Below are 20,623 nucleotides of genomic sequence, written 5' to 3' on the forward strand. Positions count from 1 at the left end.
CCAAATGCTAAAATTTTCTCAGGTTAGCGTAATGAATTCAACTCTGCCCTCTAAGAACTCCACTCCCTTTACTTTGACTTAAGAGCAGTCCAATCTCCATTTCTTCAGTCTTCAAGCCCTTGGGTCTCTTGCTGCCACTGCTTCACCAAAAGTACATCACTGCTTCTTGGTTAATGGTTAAAGGGCAGGAGCTCTGCATCCCGACCCGGTTTCAAGTTCTAATCCTGCCACTTACCTTGGGAAATTCATGTTGCCTCTCCCAACCTCTTCCTCTCTTATAAAAAGGGGATGACAGTCCCTTTCTGTTGGAAGAGTTTAATGAGACTGGTCACTCCCTTCCTGAACTTTTCTTCCTTCACTTTTCCTAACACCATTTCCTGGTTTTTCTATCACCTGCTTCTCTTATCTCCTTTGTGGGCTCTTCTCCCTTCAATATTGGTTTTCCATTTTTGGTTTCTCATCATCTTATTCCTTGCTTTCTTTGCATGATTCCTTTCAAATCTGTGGTTTCAGTTCTCACCCAAACCCAAATTACTCCTGAATCTTTATCTTCAAGTGCCACATTTATCTTCAGGTGCCACATTTCGCACCTGAAATCTAGCTACACAAGCGTCTAATGTCTATCATGATTTGGATGTCTCAAAGATAAACATGTCTAAAACCAGAGTCCACAACACTCAACTCCAGTCCCCTAATGTTCTTCTCTGATTTGTGTAACTCTCCCTATCAATGGGCATCCATCCTACAGTCTGTTCTTATCTGCCACTTCTAATCAGTCTCCAGTTTGTTGATCCTACCTCCTAAATCTCTCTCACACTTTCTCCTCTCCATGTGTCTTATTTACACCCTCATTATATCTAAGACTTTTCAGTCACAGGCACACTAGACTCCACACTGACACAGAAGTGAGCTGTCTCAGTCGCCCACTTCTGCCACATATCAGCTGCTGGGCATGGGTATCATTTCTGTTACCTTACTGTTTATTTCTGAGACACGAGAACTGAAGAATTTCCTGCTCAGCTGCTGCTTCAAAACAGACCCAATCATAATATAAAGAACTCCAAATAGTCTGGTTAGACAATAGGTCAGTCCTCTACCTTCAAATTATGGTGATTAAAAGGTACTTTAAGTACAAAATGGGGACTGGCTCTGAAGCAAACTGCTAGCCTACCAGCCATCAGGGCTGCAGCAGAGGCCATCCTGGCACCAAGTAGGAAGCTGGCATTGAGGTTCTGTCTCCAGTTTCAAACTTGGCTTAGGAATAGGTAAAAGAAGACTGTGATCATAGGTTCTTTCAAAAAAAGTTTTTATTGTGATCTCTCATTTTTGTACTTGAATTACAACATTCCCCAAAGGGGTGATGATACATAATCATATTCTAAAATGGACATATAATGTATTATAGTTTCTCCTCAGTGTATCATTGATTGTCTTAAGTAAAAATTCCTTGGTTAAGAAACTTCTTTTTCTTTTAATCCTTGGTGCTGCTTGACTGCCCTGCCCTTTCAGTCCTGCTGCTTAGACTGACGTGATCTGGCTCTATACTCTGACCTCCCTCAAGAACTTGTTCTGGATTCCCTTGGGCAAATGCAGCTAGGATACGTGACAGCCTCAGCTTCAATTTATAGAGCTTTTTTTCATCATTGTTTTTCTTTTTTAAATTTAGGCTCTTGAAGCTGAATTATGAATCGGAGATTTGTGTGTACTTTCGGGGCTGATACGCCCCACAGCCTGAGGGTTGCCTCAGCTGAGCTGAGGCTTCATCAGGACAAGGCTCGTGAACAGAGCTGTCTGCCTCTGACTGTCCTTCCACAGAGGAGGGGTCAGCCAGCCAGGAGACAAACTCCTTTCAAAAGCAAACAGCATCATGTACCCTGCTGGCTCTTGAAGCTACGTACATAGAGCCATGAGCTTGTTCTTAATTCTTAAAAGACCAGTCTGGGCTGTCTTCTATTTCCTGGGTGATGGGGCCAATAGGGGGCTGCACAGGCCTCAGGCTCCTCATGATCATCACAACACACCCTGTGTTCTGTGGTGCCCAGGGAATGTGCTGGCCTCCACCCTGCCTATGTCATGTGACTGTTCCTAATCTGATACTTCCTTGCCAAAGAAACCCCTACTCTGGGGTCACCCTACTCCTATTTTTCCCTTATTTGTGATGGTGCTTCAGCTGGACTTGCTTCCACAGCAGGCTCTGGCTCCAGAGGAAGAGGCGGTGGCTTTGTGGGCTGAGATGTTCCTCCAGCACCTACTAGCAAAACAAAGAGCTTGAGCTCTCAATTCCACAATTCCAGAAGAAATCATTATTTTCACTGTTAAATTTCAAGAAATTCCATATTTTCTGTGACCAGTGGGACTGTGGTGTATCTCTGTAGCTATGAAGTTAGACTATAACTGAAGAAACAAAGCAAAAGTCAAGTCTGCCTTCAATGACTCAGTGAAAGAAGGCTTTATTTACCTGCACCATGCCAACTTATGATAAGGCAGTGAAAATTAAAGCAAGACTGTATATTGGAAGGTACTGTACTATAGTTCTAAACTTGAATATTTAAAGTCCCAGTGTATTAACCACCCAATTAAACCTACCAGTAGTTGTCAGCTAATACACAACTTGTCTTAAAGAAACAAGCGCCAATTTGGGAGTACCCTGCAGCTTTTGTCCCCTTCTAGACAACATTACACTGGATGTGCTCTGAGACTAAAAAGTGTAGCCTTCACTCAAAGCTGTAGCTTCTTTGCTGTCATGTGTGTGTAGCTATAATCATGGTACTGTATGTGGCCTCCTACCTGAGGGGAGCTTCCTGTGTGCAGCCGCGGAAGACATTGCCTGTCCTAGAGCTTGATTAGAGCCCAGGGGCTGCTGGAAACTGGCAGCTTTGCTGGTTGAAGTGGTCCGGTGCTTTGATTTGGGATCTTTACCTGGTTTAGTCCAGACCAGTGCCTCCCCAACCTGGAGAGCAGCTCCCAACTTCTGGGCCATCTCCACCATCTTGTGCCCATATGGGAAGAAAAGAAAAAAAGAATCAAGTATGACTGGCAAAAACAAGCCTACTGGCCTCTTCCTAGGCCTTCTCCTGAGGGCTTTTAGCTGAAATAGTGTCTACTGGTACTAGCATTTGAGGGAGAAAGTATTTATTCCAAGGAAGTCATTCTCAAATAGCAGAGAACACAGATTGCCCTTAGTGGATGGCAAAGGAGTTCATTCATACAGGGTCTCAAACCCAACAAGTCAGTTTGGTGCATTATTGGGCTAAACTCCACCTTTTCTACAGAAGTGGGAGGAAGCTACAAAGTGACATAGGCCTCAACTCAGATGAGTTATATAATCAGTAACAGATAATTCAGTAAGCCTGCCTGAATTTCCTCTTATTATTTTCTTCTAGAAAAAGTTTTTCCTCAGGCTGTTACTAATTGAATAATTCATGCTGCCAGGAACATCAAAGCCAAAACAGGCACGAGCCTATGTCACATCTAGATTATCTGGGCTTCATTCAAGTCTCCTCACAGATTGCTTATGACTCCCGGGAGCTAATAAAAGACAAACCTCAGAGTCAAATTCCAGAGAGCTACTGTCCTTGAGTAAGTTGACTTTCTTCTCCATCTCCTGATACTGGGCCAGGGCACCCTGCTTCTCGCCCTGGTTGTACAGCAGCACAGCATAATTCAGGTTGACTAAAGGGTTACACCTGTGGCAAACAGACAGGGATTCTATGGAGCTTAGGCTTTGCAAAAAATGGTCATTTAGAGATTCTCATGACACAAAAACAAAACCAAACTGATTAAGTAGAGATTTCTCCATTCTGCAGCAAGGTGGAAAAACAAATGCTGTTTGGGCCTGTGGAGAAGATCAAGGAATTAACTACCTGACCGACAAAGCAGGTATTGGGACCAAGTCTGACGCCTCAACCCTCAACAGAGACCACCAGGGCGGGCTGAAGCAGTGCTGCCCACCCTGCTGCCTAGCTGATGCCAGTGGAATAAATCTCGAGAGAGTCAAGTTTATCTTAGATTAAACTGAGTCCCATCTGATATTCCAGCTGGCCCACGGCTAACAGCAACCCAAGCCCACCGCCTGCTCTGAATTTCTCTGGCCTCCTGACTACGAAGCTTGGGGCTGGGAACATTCTCTCAGAAAGTGCTGCGGAGCCACTACATGCTTAGTAGTACATCCTTCCACACTCAGGCGGGCTGTGTACAAAGGCTGTGGAGAGCAAGCATCTGGGCTGACTCCGGCAAACCGGTGCTATGGCGCCACCTCGTGGCTCTGGAGAGTCCAGCCCTCCCCAGTACCACTCCCCAAGGAGCAGCTTACTTATCCAGGCGGACAGCTTCTGCGTAGGCTCTCTTGGCATTCTCTGTATCTTCCAGATTGGTCAGAGCCACTGCAACAAATAAAGTGAGCACTGCAGCTGGAGAGCCCAGCTTAGAAAGCACAAGGAATGTTTCCAGACCATAGTTGATTCTGCACCCAAACTTAATCCTTTGCCCTCTCAGCTCCTGGCATCTACTCACTCACTCAGCTTAGATATCTGATGTCACCTTCACCAGTCCCCTCTCCAGTCAACCAGCTGCCAAGTTCTGTGGATCTCAACTTTTGCAGTTTCATTTCTGACATTTCCCTTGTTCAGATCCAAGTCATTTCAGGCTGTGGCAGTGTCCCCATCTGCCTCCAACCACTGGCTATAATGCCACCAGGTTTCTCGCTGACTTACAAACAAATCTGACCATGTCACTAAAATGTTTAAGAATACTCACTGGTCCTCCATCACCCATAACCAGATCTTTAAACTTTGTTTAGCATCAAAACTCTTTCACCCTTTAAATCAGTATTTTCTGGAAGCCTGATCTATAAAACAAACAATAAGAGAGCTGCTCTGGAAGCCCTGCCCACTCCATCCCCACCACCAACCATGCACTCACTTCTACCAGACACTTAAGAGGAGATCTAAGAATACAGTTGAAAAATCACAGCCTCGAGGATAAAGTCTAAAGTCCATGCAGCATACCCATTACCCTCAGTAATCTGACTCCAAACTACCTTTCCTGACCCATCTCTCACTACCTTCTATCACACTATCACCCACTAACAGCAGGTACATCATGCAGTTTCATGACTACATGCCTTTTTTCAGTGGCTCCTCAGCCATTCTGTGCTACTGGATTCCACCTTATCCTTCAGAACAGTGTGAAGGCATAAGCAGCATACCCATTACCCTCAGTAATCTGACTCCAAACTACCTTTCCTGACCCATCTCTCACTACCTTCTATCACACTATCACCCACTAACAGCAGGTACATCATGCAGTTTCATGACTACATGCCTTTTTTCAGTGGCTCCTCAGCCATTCTGTGCTACTGGATTCCACCTTATCCTTCAGAACAGTGTGAAGGCCCTCTCTACTTCATGGTGTTAGAACTGCTGCTTATACCTCACGCTGTGGTAATTTGTTTATATTCCTATCCCCAACAGAAAGAACTAGGCTAGTTTTGTATTCAGACAACCCACAAATAACCACCTCTCGATTTGCTTTTTCAACCTTTCTCTTACAAATATGAAACCCCACAATAATGACCATATGTAATCCTCTCATCAACCCTTTTAGATACACCCAGTAAGTAGTAGAGGCCCAAGCTCTTAATATTCAACATCTGGAACTTAGCTGGACTCAATATACATGTATATGTAAATTATCAAGCCAAGGGAAAACAGTTGGTAAAAGATGAACTAGGGATGATCTTGATTAAACCTGTGGGTCTCTGAGCAAAATTCCCCCAAGACAGAAGCAACCTAGTGCTTTGTTATTTTTCTTTCATGTTTTTTCAAGCTCTAGGACAGTAACTCAGATTCCTATGGGATCTGCAAGGGAATGGCTTCTATGGGACATTTAGCCACTGGCCTCAAATTTTCCCCTCATTACAGACTGCAGAGTGGTTTTCCACATAAATGTCTCTTACCAGCCAAGAGCATGTAGAGCTCCCCCATCTTGGGCTGGAAGTTGATGGCTGCACTGAGAAAGTGGAAAGCTGATGCATACTGCTGCATGGTCAGGTGGACAAGGCCCAAATTATAGAGAATCTTCCAGTCGAAGGGTGCCAAGTAGTTGGCTCGTTTCAGGCAACTGATAGCCTGCAGGAGAGAGGGGGCACTTGATGAGGTTGGGACAAGCTGGGCAGACCCAATTCCTGCAAGCATGAACGCAAAGAAGGCAAGGAGACACTCACAGCTACATATTTCTTCTTGCCAAAGAAACACATTCCAATGTTATTCCAGAGTGGAGGACTTTCGGGAACAGCACAAGCTACAACTCTGTATTTGGTGAGGGCAACATCAAAGTCTCCATGGGTCTGCATCATGCTGCCTGCTGCCAAGATGGCCTGAAAATACAGGACACGCAAAGTTGGTAATTCGATCACTCCCAAAAGGATGTAGCAGTGAAAGAGCCTTCCTGGGTATAGATACTCAGCACAGTCAGGACTGAAAAACTTCCAGAGACATATCTAATATATCCAAGCTATTGGGACACAGGCTCACAAGAAATGTCCTGCACCCCACATTGGCTCTTTGGCACAGCGCAGAAAAAGAAAAGATAAAATGTCACTGACTTTGCCTAGATCATTTGTCTCCTACTTCTTGCAAAGGGAGTCAATATTTCTGAGTAAAAACTGCCTTTAATTTGTTTCCTGCAGCCCCTCCAGACAACTCGAATACTCCCTTCTTTGCCACTTAAGAAACAGCTCCTTCTGGCACAGGACAAAGAGCGAGTCAGTTTTAGGCTTCATCAGTCCAGCCCTTTCATTTCTCTAAGGAAAGGTGTCAAGATGAGGCGCTGATGGAGTCAGGCTAATGTGATTCCGAGATACGACTGAGTCTGTGTCCTTCACAGCCTATTTACAGCCTATTTTGTTGTATCTCTCTCAATGATATTCATCCACTTCTTGATCTTCTCATCCCTAAAGTCATATCTGGACAAGAGCTGTAACTGTAAACCTATTAAGAACCTAGAAGTCATTTTGCCAGAATTACTTCCAACAGTAGTTGTGGAAGCTTTGCTAATTTCCTACAATTACAATTTTGCTTTCTGCATAAGTTATGAACTTGTTATAAACAAATGTGCTCTTTTGGAAAATAAGAAGCAGAGCACCAACCCTTTACAATATTTCTTATCAAATAAGAAGAGCCATGTTAATTTATAATTTTTCTAAGAAAAAAAGGTAACTTTTCAGGCGTTCAGAATGCATTACGGGCCAGACCACCTCTAGGAGTGTCAGGGCCATCTATGTGAAGGCTCTGGGCTTTGACAGCCTGTGGTACCTTGTAGTTGGTAGGGTCATAAGTCAGTGCATTCCCAAGGTGTTCAAATGCCTTCTGGTAAATGCCGAGCTTCGAGAAAAAGCAAAATAGAGAATTGTATCAGCAGAGAGATGGCAGTTAAGGAGCCTGGACAATCACACCCTGAACAGAAACACACTGACTTTTATGAGTTCTCTTGACAAAAAGAGATAGATAGATACCAGATAGATAAAGAAAACTAAAAACCCCACATTTGTGCCCCCCTCCCATTTTGATTTGCCCCTCATAAGATTAAAGTATCTATTTGCCAGGAACCATTTCTGCCACTCTAGTGCTGCTCCACACTAATGTCCCTTGGCAGGAAAATGGGTTGGTTAGCTTCATCTCCCCTGGGGCCAACCTTCCAAGCCAAAGCCAGGAAGGCCCATGATTAAGCTCCTGATCCCTTTTAAAGAAAAATGAGACGGACAGGCTACCAAAGAGGCAAAGTAAGAGGCAGAATCAGCTCAGGAGGGAACTTGAGGAGTTGGTAAGGGATTGGTCCTCAGGCTGACAAGGAGAAAGGACGGAGCTAAAAGGACGTCATTCACACTCAGGAATGTGGAGGGGAAAGGAGACTTCTTATTCTAGACAATGCATTGCCTTCTCTTTCTTAGGACCTGGCTGGGAAAAAGGGAAAACCAGAAATGGCCTTAGCCCCAAAGTCCTAATAGTGCTAATTTGTCTCATAGTTTCTCCCCCAACAACAAAATGCCAGCCCCTGTGACCAGTTATTTCTCATATATGTGCTTTCCTTTAAGAATTATAACTGCACTAGACTCAGATTTGCTTTTGATTTGAATATAGAAAATTAAGTTAGTTTCTTTAACAGATAAAGAATATTTAACACAGAGAGTAATAAGGTTCATGTGCTTCAGACGACCTTTAGCGAAATGTGTTAAAGTAAAATTAAGACACAGGGCAACCACAACACAAATCCAAAAAAGCATGTCTAACATCAATGCATAAACGAGTAGAGTTCTCATTACCTGTAAGTAGAGTAATCCCAAAGTTGTAAGAAGTTCTGTATTTTCTGGTGAGAACCTACAATACACAGATCAACACGGAGATGCTCAGAGGGAAACAAGATGTGTATGAGACACTGAGGCACATGCACAGTAACGTGTCCTTGTGCAACCCCTGAGAGACACTATTGCATGTCCCACTTTCCATGGAAATTCCTAAAGGTGATCTGGGAATTGCCTTTGATAGTAGGTCACCATAACCCTGGCAACATGAAAAAGAAATGGGACGCAGAACCCGGACTCCTTTTCAGGACCATTTTTTTAGGGCCAAAGTCTTAAAAAAGAATCTATGGAAAACGTCATGTGACTGTCTTGATTACATTGATAGAATTAAAGAGCAATGCTTTATAAACGAAGTTAGTCTAGAATACACATAGTTTTAGCCAGTTCCCTCTTGTGGAGTTTCTTTTCTTTTTTCCCTTTTTTTTTTTTTTCTGTTCTCACTATATTCACAATGACAGCCTGCATAATTTTCTGTGTAATTTAGGACCCCAAGAGCTCTAATGCTCTGCTCTCTACATTAAACAAAAAGCCATACTAAACAGCCAAACTAAACAAAAGAAGGAAGACACATAGCTCTAGGAAAGAATTAGCCATCGACTTTCGGGAATAAACACTGACTTATGTAAAAGATTATCTGCTTCCCGATCCCTCACTGATATTTGTCTTTGTTACAAAACCAAAGGAATACTAAGCTGAGATGATCTGACTACGGGATCATCAGGCAGTTTCAACAGTCAAAATGCCAAAAGCAAGGGACAATGTCTCCTGCTTCTAAGCAGTAAGGTAGGGCACAGGTTAGCTAGGGGGAGACCAAAAGCAGAAGGGCCAAAGCCACAGCCAGGGAGGCCTGAGCTGGCCAAACAGAGCTTACTCAGTTCAACTGAGTATTTGCTCTTCATTCTCTGCCAGGATAATAAATATCCATTTTGATCACCTCCCTCCTCCAAACCAAGTAAGTAACTTCCATGATTCTGGCAACATCCATCCCCGCACCAAAACATAACTGCTATCTCCAAGTTATGGGTCTCTACATTCTCAGCGAGGCTCCAAAAGCTCAGCTGTCCTCTTTTCTCTCTTAGGATTTTTTGTGACTTAAGTCTTTAACCAGCCACTGGAAGAATATCACCCTTCAGATTTATGTAAGCTAATCTTCTAGAAGGCCAGGGGCAGGGATCAAGACCTCCACCAGCCCCAGAGAAGCTTACTATATGCTATGTGGGCTCCTTCCTACTTGTCCACGTAAACAGCCTCTTGATGACAAAAGTCTCTCTTGGAGCTTAACAAACCAAGGGATTTTTGTCTTTTTAGACACAAAATGTGACTGAAGAAAATTCAGAAAGCTGTGTTTTGACTGATATAACCATAAAAGTTACTACATTATTACTATGGTAGAAGACAAAGACAATTAACAAATTAACAAATTAAGTTTAGTTCATAGTCTAATTACTACCAGGAATAATAGATTCCATGACTAGGCATTCTGTTAAGTGACCAAACAGACAAGACACTAAAGCATTTTGCTTCAGCTATCCCACTTAAAACAAGAAAGACCCTATACAGAGAAGGCAAGAGAGCATGTGTCTCTAGCAAGGAAACATGGAACTCCAACCTGGAAAAGCCAGTCAGTTCCATTATCAATACAAGTGGCCTCCCCAATATCAGTTGGCCTCCCCTAATGATGTTTTAAAACAAGATATTTGTCTCATGCTAGTAAGATCTTCCTCCTGGGCATATGTGTACTCACATGTTCCTTTGCAGCCTGGGTGGCCACCTCACTAATGCTGAACCACGGAGTTATAAGCAGGAACGATGTTTGCAACTTCTGGGCCATTAAAACACTATGAGTCGCTTATTCAGTACTTGGTTTCCTGTACCACCTCCCCCTACCACAGCCTAGACAGGCATGCTACAATTAAGTAAGTTTCAACCATGTGGGGGAAGACAGTAACCTTAGGAATGGCAGAGCAGAGCTGCCCAGCAAGGCTAGACCAGCCACACTAATAGGTGAGAAACACAAGTCTTCAAGCTTATTTAAGCCACTGGGAGCTCTAAACCCAGGCTTAACCTTTACTCTAACTCATACGACTAGTGAACCGTCATGCCCATTCTGTTTTAGGCTTAAGAGTTCATATATCTGCTCTTTTTTTTTTTTTTAAGTTTCTCCTTGTTCTAAAGGAAACAGATACACTTACTCCACTGCTTTCTTGTAGATTTCGATGGCCTTGTCCAAGTCTCCCTCCAGCAAGTGAATCTTCCCCAGCATTATGTAAGTCAGATCATGCTTGTTAAGTTGTAAGGCATTGTGCAACTGGTCTTGTGCCTAACAAGATTGATGAAGTAAAGAGAACCAAATCACTACAGTGAAAAGACAATGGCTTTGCAAGGCTAAGGTAAAAACAGCTCCTGCTGTACTAATACAGGAGCATCACGTTTCAGCAAGTTGCCCTCGCTACCCAAAAAAACAAAACTGTACTTGCTGACAGGACAGCTGGCAACATGGGGTATCTGCCTCTGAAGCTACTTGGAAGAGTTTATAAAAGATGATTAACCTTTTTGAGTGTTTCCTTTTTAATAATCATACCCACGATTCATATTTCACAAGTCAAAAGGGACATCATAATACAGTACTGTCCTGAACTCCATGTCAGCTGCACCACTGGCCAACTGCACTACCTTCTCCAGGAGGGAACTCATTTTTCTCAACAATATTTTGATAAATGAATGAATGGATTGTTCTCATTTATTCACTCAACATGTATTGAGTGCCTTTTGTTCTAGAAGTTAGGTACACTTCTTGCTCTGTAAGAGCTGATATCCTTACTAGTAGATAGTCAAAAGGGCTTTGTTTCACTGATTCAACAAGTATTTATATAAATGTCAAGTATTGTATTTACTGTTAGCTTTACAGTAAAATCTAAATGTAACTCTCTTCAATACAGGTCTGACCAAAGACCAATTCTACCTCTTTGCTCAGAATAATCCTTTTAACAGAAATGTACTTGCTTGGAATATCATCTGAAGAGAAAACTCTCCTAACCAAGTATGTAACACTGTAGATCCTCCCAGAAGAATCTAAGGGACACGCAAAATATATATTTATGTGTGTGTGTGTGTGTGTGTGTATAATTATAGATCTCACAGGAAGAGAAAGTTACTCTCATACCTCAACTGCTGATGTACAGATTTTTTTCACACCTCTGAGTAATAGATTAGGTTGCATTCATTTGCAAACTGACACAGATTAAACCGTTTTAAATGGGTATTAACCAACTCAGATTCTCACAGTACCATCCGCACAGGAGAAAAGAGAATAAAATCTTACAATCAAATCACTAAGTGGAAGCTTCATGAAGGAAACTCTACCTAGCCCCACTATCATTAACTTACAGACTGCTCAGTAATTTAGGCTATCCTTCAATTAAGATACATACATTTTTTTCTGTATATAAGTACCAATGCAAGCGTAAATGTTTTATCTAAGAGCCTTAGAGCCTACAGTTTAATCACCATGAAATATAAATTCTAACGTGGAAAATAACCTTAAAAACTGAAACTTTCAGAAATCAGATTCACTTATAACTTAAAATTCATTTCCAGCGGCCTTAAAAAACTAAAATCAGTTGCTCTCAGAACATAGAAGAGTTCACGTGGTCATGACTACACTTTTAAGACTTAAGAATCCACTTTTTTGATATCTAAGTTTTATTGAACATTTGTTTCTATACTGAAAAATTAAACTGAGGGTGAAGAAAAAAAAGAGAGGAGAGAAGCAATTAGATTGCCATTTCTTCAAAATATTTCTAGAATTTTTCGTTTTCTTGTTAAAAGCAGGAAAAAAACAGATGGATAATGACAAATGAGAATAAAAATAGGGGTAAATGTAATTTTCACTTCCAAATATCTTTAGAAGTAGTAGGAATAATATAAAATGAGCATTAGCACCTCTGTAACAAGTGTACCCTCAGTGAAATCCCAGCCAACCGCTCAACTGCCACCACCATTTCTATAAATTACCTTGTTGAACTGTTTCAGATAAATGTAGCAAACTCCTAGATTATGACAGATCTCCTACACACGAAAGGAAGGAAAACAGTTTAGGTGTAAATTCCACAGTAAGTATTAGAGTGAAACAACAGGCATTTAAAGATTGTAATTGTTCAGCAAAGTTTAAACTATCAAACATGCACTACAGTTAGTTTTTAACTATATTTCATACTCAAATATATTTAATTTTATAATAGGTTCCTTAATATTAAAAAAAAAAAAAACAGATGAGGTAAAAGCAGCATAAACAGGTGATCTTGAGTCTATGTGGTACCTTGGAGTATATACCCAGCCCATTCCCACATACTTTAGCTCTAAGAGCTGCCCATGCCCACAACCTTTATGCCCTCTTCTCAGAAAAGACAGCCCACAGCCCCTGCTCCACCTGAAGATTTTACACACACACACACACACACACACACACACACACACACGTCAATCAGACTCCTTTGCCTAGGAATCTAGGAATTCACTAGGTGATATGGACTTAGGGACTTACAGTGCCACATGGAGGGCACTACGATGGAATAGGCATAATTGGAATCAGTGTGCAGATGCAGACAGCAGAGGTCAGCAAACTACGGCCCACAGACAAAATCTATCCTCTGCCTTTATTTGTAAATAACGTTTAACTGGTATTGTCCATGGTTCTTTCACACCAAAACTTCAGAGTTTGGTAGCTGAACAGACACTATATGAAGCCACAAAGCTTAAAATATTTACTAACTGTCCCTTTACAAAAAAAAATTTGCCAACCGCTGATCTATAGAAAGAAAAAGTGAAACAGGAATGCAGAGTTGCTGACAGCTTTCCAGTTCTAGTTCACTGCAACCTGTATATTCTGACCATGAGTTCTATAGAATCTCTTAAATTCCCTTTATTAAGTCTCCCTTTATTTAAGGTAGCTTTAGAGAAAGGAGAAAATTTCTAGAGAAGAAATTGGTGTTATCAATAGGGATCAAACTGGTAACAGACTGCTCGTCAGCAACACTCACTGCCAGAAAATCATGCAGTAACGTCCGCTAAGTTATGCAGAAACATGATTGTCCATACCATTCCTAGCCAAATCATCGATCAGGTGTGAGGATAAAAGAAAGACATTTCTGGCATGTAAGAATTCAGTAATAACAAAAGACAGCCATATGATAAATGGAACTATTAGCATGTTACTAATAACAAAAACTTAAAGCTCCCTACTTACCCAATCTTTCTGGTTAAGTTTAGCTGCTTCATTATATACTTCAGTGGCAGCTTTATGTTTTCCCAAAAGAAATCTGTGGAATACATTTTCCATAATTATTAATGCAAAGCTTTTACAAGACTAACCCAGTTCCTGCATTTGACTCATATTCTACCCAGCAGAGAATTCTGGAAACCTGCTGGTTTGGCCAGTGAGGCTGCTGTATACCAACAGCAAAGCCCTCTTGGTAGGGACTGCACTGGTCACTGCTGCAGGGCCTTGGTCCCATTCTATACCAATTTTAGTGAAAGTCTTCTGCAATTTATTTTCCACACACACATATAGACCAAAACAGAAACAAGCTAAATCAAATACCACGTTAAGCAAGAGCTGCCATGATTTATCACTGTCTATTAGGGACTTGCCTTTCCCTCCCAAGCCTAAGTCTCTTTCCTAGATCATGGTTCTGGACATATGGGGAAAACTGGGCTCTATGCAAAGACAGTACAGGTATAAATGACAATGTAGGTAAGAGAGTGAGCATGGGAATCCCATGGAACACTTTACTACTCTGGAGTAGTAAAGCTATTAAGTGTACCTAACGGCTTAGAAAGATTTTGGAAGTTGCTTTGGAAGTTGTATCAAGGAACCTTCAGGGAATATATATATATATGTCAATCAGATTCCTTCCTAAACACTTACTAAATACCTATTGTATGTCAAGTATTATGCTAAGTGTTAGATGAGAAAAATTCCATGGGTTGCCAATTAAGATAAGGGGATAGAGGGCACAAGATGTCACTATTTATATGATAAATGGTATCAGTGTTCCCCTGTCAAACTAGAAGACACAGTGTTTGAAATATTCAGTTCCTTTATACAAGTTATCTCATTCTGTCAAATTTCAAGATTACTCCACACTCTTCGAAGTGAATCCCACTATACCTATTAAGCAACTCTCCCTCTATGTATCAGGCTGCTCGGGCTGCTAGAAGCAGCCTCTGACATTATACGTCCCTCTCTATGAGTGAGTGCCCCAAGGCCTCCAGGTGGCCAATACTCACAAAGATCTGGCCACCTGCTTGAGGTTATCAGCACACTGAGGGCTAAGAACAGCACACGTCTGAAAGAGTTCTAGGGATTCTTGGATATTTCCTTCCAGACGAAATATCAATGCTGCCAAGAAAAAGAAAACACAAAAATCATGCTCTGGGAAAAATGGAGCCTGGTATCAGAAAAACTAGAAATCATTACACAGAAATCCTTTGGATAACTGCATCTTTAATACAATAAGATAGGACTTCAGATGGGTTGAAACAAGTTGCAAAGTTGTTGACAAGCTAAAACCTTTTTTTTTTTTTTTGAGACTTGAATGTTTTATTCTAAGAAATACCTTTACTTTGACTCAGTTAACAAAGGAGCTTTCAATACGAGTTCTTCACTTCCCTTTTACATTAAGGAAAAAAATACGGTCATGCTTAAAAGAGGGGAAAAGAGAGGGGAAAAGACATTTAAACACTTGGCAATAATATTATTTTTTAGAGGCTGAAAGAGGAGGAGGAACATATCCTCTTCAAGTCTGTTATTTAACAACATTGGCAAATCTTTCGGTTCAGTGATGGGTAAAAGGGGTGCACTGGCTCCTTTATCTTTCCTAGTACTGACTGTGTTTATAACTTGACCAACTAAACAGGCATTGTTAGCTTTGGCAAGCGGTAGTTTTTCATAGTATTCTAGTGGCCCACTGCTTGCATCCCCCTTTTCAGAAGCAAGGCAACCAGTAGAGACCTCCTCTGAGGTCCTGTCAACTTCTTTATGGCCTTCAGTTCTTGAATCTCAATATTTCTTCTCTTCTTTTCTTTGTTGAATTATGCTGTATTATCTCTAATATTAAGGTATTGGCTACCTCTTCCAGTTCCATCTTTGCCTCAACAATACCTGAGTCTAATAGAACTTTATTGAAATCGTTTAAACTTTTCTCATTATTCTTGAGAACTTTATGAGCAAGAGCCCATCTACAGCATGCTTTCACATTCTCTTTATCTATATGAAGCACCTGATCACAGCCCTGCTTTGCCTCTTCAAACTGGTACAGCTTCAAGTAACAGTTCTGTTTGTATAAAAAGCACATTCCTTATTGTTACTCTTTAAGCATTCACTGTATTACTGAGGGCATCTTTATAGTTTTTGTCTCTTACACATTGATTTCCTTTCTCTTTAAGAGTTTTAGATATTTTTTCATCTGTAATGCCCAGTTGCTGATGGTTTCAGAATCTCCTACAAGCCGCCAAGCTTGCAATTGTGGAAATAGGCACAGAAGGAACTAGTGACCACTTCTCTTCTCTTGACTACTTAGTCCATCCAGATCCATTAAAATTCTTGTTATTCTGTCACTTGCTATCTGGATTCCGGTCTATTTGCAATACTTTCATAATCCACATAAGCTATCTGATACTGCTCTGAAGTTTTCTGGCCACTGCTCCTCAAAGAAGAGGTGTGACTGAGAATGAAGTTCCAGAGCTCTGTTAAAATCTTGAATGCAGCCACTGAAGTTTCCTTCCTTCAAGTAACATGCTGCTCTATTTGAATATAAGATACTTAGACTATCTGCACTACTACTTCCTGCAGGCTCCAGCAGTGCTATTGCCTAGGAGAACCGCCCATTTTTGAACAGCTCATTGTCCAGGCTCTTCAGGCTGGCTGGGCCAACGGGGTCTCTGGTGACTCACCCACTGCCTGGGCGCCCGCTGACACTGCCCACCCTCCCTGGGGTCCACAGGCAGCCCTACTTGTTCACGCTGGCTCCTGGCATCTAGACCCTCCGCGGTGCACCCCTCTCCCGCCGCTTGCTGCCCTCGATTTTGCGTGTCAGCTTTTTCTGGGTATTGCCCATACCACTCGGCTCCACCACCTCTGTGGGAAGTGGATGCGGGAAGCAAGTGCTTGCAGCATCAGGAGAAACTACTGCGGTGGCCGTGCAGGTACCTGGCGTTCAGGCACGGGCCATGCTAAAACCTTTTAAATAAGGTATCTCAAACCTACCTTACTCTGCCACGCCCAGCATCCAATACACAGATAATCAGATGCCTTGAAAATTATCCCACAAATGCTGCATAACATGAACATTCTTAGGCTTCCCCCATCAGATGCTCTGTTTATCATGATAATTTACTTCCACCTGATAGTTTTCAGAGAGTGTACCCAAATGGAGCAACTGTAATCATTACCCCATGTCCAACAAGGTGATTCTGGCAAAAAATGCAGTAATATTTCAGACTTGGTTTTCAGTATAGCAACCAATCAGAATCAATAAATTTTCCTAGGCTGAAATTTTCAGAAGCGTTTTCATGCTTAAGTACTGGGAGGCACTGAAAGTCTGAAACTCGTGATACTGGGAATAAAAGAGCACTTTTTTGCCACGATGTCCTACATGTGTCAATATCTTACCAATTATGTCAGAAAATTATATATTAATCTGAAACTACAAAATGCAACTAATAGTAAACAAAACAATTCATTTATATCAAAAAGTCTAAAGGAAAGTTCCAGGAAAAATTAAGGATGTTACTTTTGGCACTAAAAGGTAATATTTCAGGCAGTGGTTCTTATATTTGGTTTCTGATGAAATTCATTTATTCTCTACTTTATTCTGTATACCTCTAGGTTTCTCCCCTTCGTCCTGATGCACCTTCCTAAAAATCCTCAAGACTTTCCTCATCAATTCTAGCCTGATGATAAGGAACACTTTCAAAAGCTTCTTCTGGGCCTGAAACTGCTGCATGAGGAAGGGATCCTAACACCCATTCTGAAAAACACCAGCTAGAAACTAGAAAAGGGGTGAAGGATGATGGTAGCAATTTTTTTTTTAACAAAACTAGTCATTTCTGAGGTCAAATCTAGCACAAGAATTATGTTCTAATTGCTCTTTCTCATACTGAGTAAGACCTTTGTGGAACACTTACTTGGATTTAAGCATTTCATAAGTTGTTTGCTCTTTTTCCAGAACCTAGGCAAAGTGTGCATTCCTCTAGCAAGAAGAGAAGAAATATGTCTTACCTTGGACATAGATAGCATATTCACATAGCCCTTGGGTCTCCTGAAGCTGTTCTTTGATAACAGCCTGAAAGAAGAATAAAAATGCTTCTGAGTAATTAAGTGTCTTCAAGAGGTTTTAAGAAAAGGAAGACATGGACTAGGAGCAGATGGAAAAAAAATCCAGGATACTAATAATTACTAACAAAGTAGTTCATTCAGAATTTTTTTTAAATCCTGACTCTCTTGTACAGGGGTTGGCAAACTACGGCTCACAGGCCAAAACTATTTCTGTACAGCTCTTAAGCTAAAAATGATTTTCATATTTTTAAGGGTTATAAAAAAATAAGAGAATATTAAGATTATGAGACAGAGACTGTATGTGGCCTGCAAAGCCTAAAATATTTACCATTTGGCCCCTTACAGAAAGTTTGCCAACCTCTATCTAGACTCTAACAAGGCAAGCTAAGAAAAATAAGAAAACACCTTCAAGCACCATTGTAGATGCTCTTTACATTGTAGGGGCTCTCTAACGAGCAAAGTACAGGTTCTATCTTTCTACTATGATGGGCTAAGCTCCTGGTGCTACACGAGCTTGCGGGCAAGCTCTGATTCTAACTTGGAGAATCAGGGAAGCTTTCTGGAGTAAGTAGCTTTAAATCCTGTGTCCGCAATGGGTGGAGGAGAGGTTGAGGTGGCCAGGAGAGTCAGAGAGAAAAGGGCTTCAAATACCATGCTAAAAAGGCTGAGAGCAATGGGAAAATATTGATAAGTTTTAAGCAGTAAGCTAACTATTTGCTCTACAGAAAAATCATTTTTGGAGCATTGTTGAAAATAGATGGAGTCTACAGCCATGCCACCCTGAACACGCCCAATCCCGTCTGATCTTGGAAGCTAAGCAGGGTCGGATGTAGTTAGTACTTGGATGGGAGACCACTTAGGAAGACCAGATGCTGTAGATGTAAAAAAAAAAAAAAAGAAAGAAAGAAAAAAGATGGAAAGGACACAAGACTAGAGGCAACATTGGTATAAGAACTCTTGTGATAATTTAAATCAAAATGAAGGGGATTAACTAAAGCATGGAAAGGGGGAAAAAGTGGACAATTTTAAGAGATAGTAAGAGAAAGATCTCCAGAATGATCATTATCTATATTATACAAGGGAAAGCAGGTCAGGGGATTCTGACACAGATAGCTGGATGAATATTGTTACCTATCCTTGAGACAGGGAACAGGAAGAAGGAATAAGTTTGGAAGGAAGCAGATAAATTCGGCTGCAGAAAAGATTAATTTGGACAATGGTGGCCACCCGTCCAGCCCTTGTTCTAGTGCCAGGTAATTCAGACATTCTCCATGTGAATCTTTTCTTTTTTCTTTTTTTTTTTTATGCCTACAGCACCTGGTTTTCCTAGGTGGCCTCCCATCCAAGTACTAACCAGGCCCGACCCTGCTTAGCTTCCAAGATCAGACAGGATCGGGCTTGTTCAGGGTAGTATGGCTGTAGATGGCCCCATATGAATTTTGTGTGAGCCTCTGACCCACCACCTGTGTTGCAGGATCCTTAGAAACATGGAGGAGTGAGAGATGTCCCCAGATCTCTCCCCTTAAAACAACAATAAGCTGAACATCTAAAACTCAACAAAAAACACCCAAACTTGCACACCAGCATGTCTGAGCGTAGGATCTGCACATAAGAGCTACCACAGGTCAGAACCCCGGGTGTTGGGCGGTGGACTGGGAGAAATAAAGAAGCTGCCTCTCACAGCTGGGGGAGCTCCCTGCAGGAGGAGGGGGAGGGGAGAAGGAGTGTTCCTGTGGCGAGTTCCCTGAAGAGCCCTGCCTGGGAAAGCTGAAGGGCCCAGTCATCAGAGCAGAAAGCAGAGAAGCGGGATGGGACCGCAGAGGAACAACAGTTGATTTTTGCCAGCCACGGTTGAAAAACCGAGGCTAAGCCCCAGCCCCCAATCCCCAACCCAGAGGGCCCCTCCCTCCCATACCCTCCAAGAAAGATCACCACGGAGCCCCAGGGGAATCTGAGCAAACGCTGCTGAGCCTGTCGCTGACACTGACAGGGACTGAAACTGAGGGTAGCGAGCATGATTAACTATCTACAAGAAAATTTAAAAAGTATTATTAAGACTTTATATAAAGCAGGGATCCAAGAAGCTTAGACGCCACCTACTGGAAACCAAAACAAAAGTGCCTTCTTTGCAACAGGCTAAAGAGAGACCTTTGTATAATACATCTTCTTTTTGAAAAAAACAGTAGAATATACTTCCATTAATGCCCAGGTGGAGAAATAGTCCATGAACAACCAAGCAGATAAGGCATCTCAGAAAGAAAGAGAAAAATCTCCAGAAAATAAACTTACAGACATAGGAATGTGCAACTTAAATGACAGAGAATTCAGGATGGTACTTCTGAAAATACTCGATGAGATCCAAAACAACTCAAATCAACAATTTCAGGAATTGAAAAAACAACTAGATGACCAGAGCAAGAAGACTGAAAACCTCAAAAAGAACCAAATATAACTTCTGGAAATGAAGAACACACTGCAAAAGTTGAAAACTGAAATAGCAAGCTTAGGAAATAGACTCAACCAAATGTAGGAAAGGATCAGTGATATCGAAGACAGAAATCTGGAAATAAATCAGAAGGAAGAAGAGATAAACCAAAGAATAAAAAATAATGAAAGAGAAATTCAAAACTAGCTGATACCATCAGGAGAGGAAACATAAGAATAATGAGCATTATTGAAGGCAAGGAAAAGGAGCAGGGATTAGAAAGCATTTTCAGACAAATAGTTGATGAGAATTTCCAAATCTAAGGAATGAGCTGGAGCTTGGAATTCAAGAAGTCAACAGAATACCCAATTATCTCAACCCCAAAAGGCCTTCTTCAAGACACATTGTATTAAAATTATCAAAAATCAATGACAAAGACAGAATTCTCAAGGCAGCCAGGGAAAAGAAGGTAGTAACCTACAGAAGAAAACCTATTAGATAA

The 20,623-nt window shown here is 41.5% G+C and overlaps 1 protein-coding gene and 3 pseudogenes across 6 annotated transcripts in view; 1 reads left to right on the forward strand and 3 right to left on the reverse strand.

Moving 5' to 3' along the window:
* Positions 1 to 1,289: 1,289 nt before the first annotated feature.
* BBS4 (Bardet-Biedl syndrome 4) overlaps positions 1,290 to 20,623 on the reverse strand; it is a 58,135-nt gene continuing 38,801 nt past the window's right edge. For 3 of the 6 annotated variants that reach the window (XM_006922648.2, XM_025040385.1, XM_025040388.1), the window contains 13 exons: positions 17,640 to 17,703; positions 14,648 to 14,759; positions 13,605 to 13,677; positions 12,374 to 12,427; positions 10,552 to 10,679; positions 8,321 to 8,375; positions 7,314 to 7,382; positions 6,224 to 6,376; positions 5,957 to 6,128; positions 4,313 to 4,382; positions 3,545 to 3,686; positions 2,788 to 2,989; positions 1,290 to 2,251 (listed from right to left, as the gene is read on the reverse strand). In XM_006922648.2, the coding sequence (XP_006922710.1) occupies positions 2,139 to 2,251; positions 2,788 to 2,989; positions 3,545 to 3,686; positions 4,313 to 4,382; positions 5,957 to 6,128; positions 6,224 to 6,376; positions 7,314 to 7,382; positions 8,321 to 8,375; positions 10,552 to 10,679; positions 12,374 to 12,427; positions 13,605 to 13,677; positions 14,648 to 14,759; positions 17,640 to 17,703 (1,407 nt within the window). In that variant the 3' untranslated portion in view covers positions 1,290 to 2,138. The remainder of the gene's footprint in view (positions 2,252 to 2,787; positions 2,990 to 3,544; positions 3,687 to 4,312; positions 4,383 to 5,956; positions 6,129 to 6,223; positions 6,377 to 7,313; positions 7,383 to 8,320; positions 8,376 to 10,551; positions 10,680 to 12,373; positions 12,428 to 13,604; positions 13,678 to 14,647; positions 14,760 to 17,639; positions 17,704 to 20,623) is intronic. The other 3 variants (XM_006922649.2, XM_025040386.1, XM_025040387.1) reach the window with 2 other exon arrangements.
* Positions 14,770 to 17,072, reverse strand: LOC112471696 (annotated as a pseudogene).
* LOC112471713 lies at positions 18,459 to 18,577 on the forward strand (annotated as a pseudogene).
* On the reverse strand, positions 19,002 to 19,120 carry LOC112471714 (annotated as a pseudogene).

Source organism: Pteropus alecto, unplaced genomic scaffold, assembly GCF_000325575.1.
Source record: "Pteropus alecto unplaced genomic scaffold, ASM32557v1 scaffold38, whole genome shotgun sequence".
NCBI lineage: Eukaryota > Metazoa > Chordata > Mammalia > Chiroptera > Pteropodidae > Pteropus > Pteropus alecto.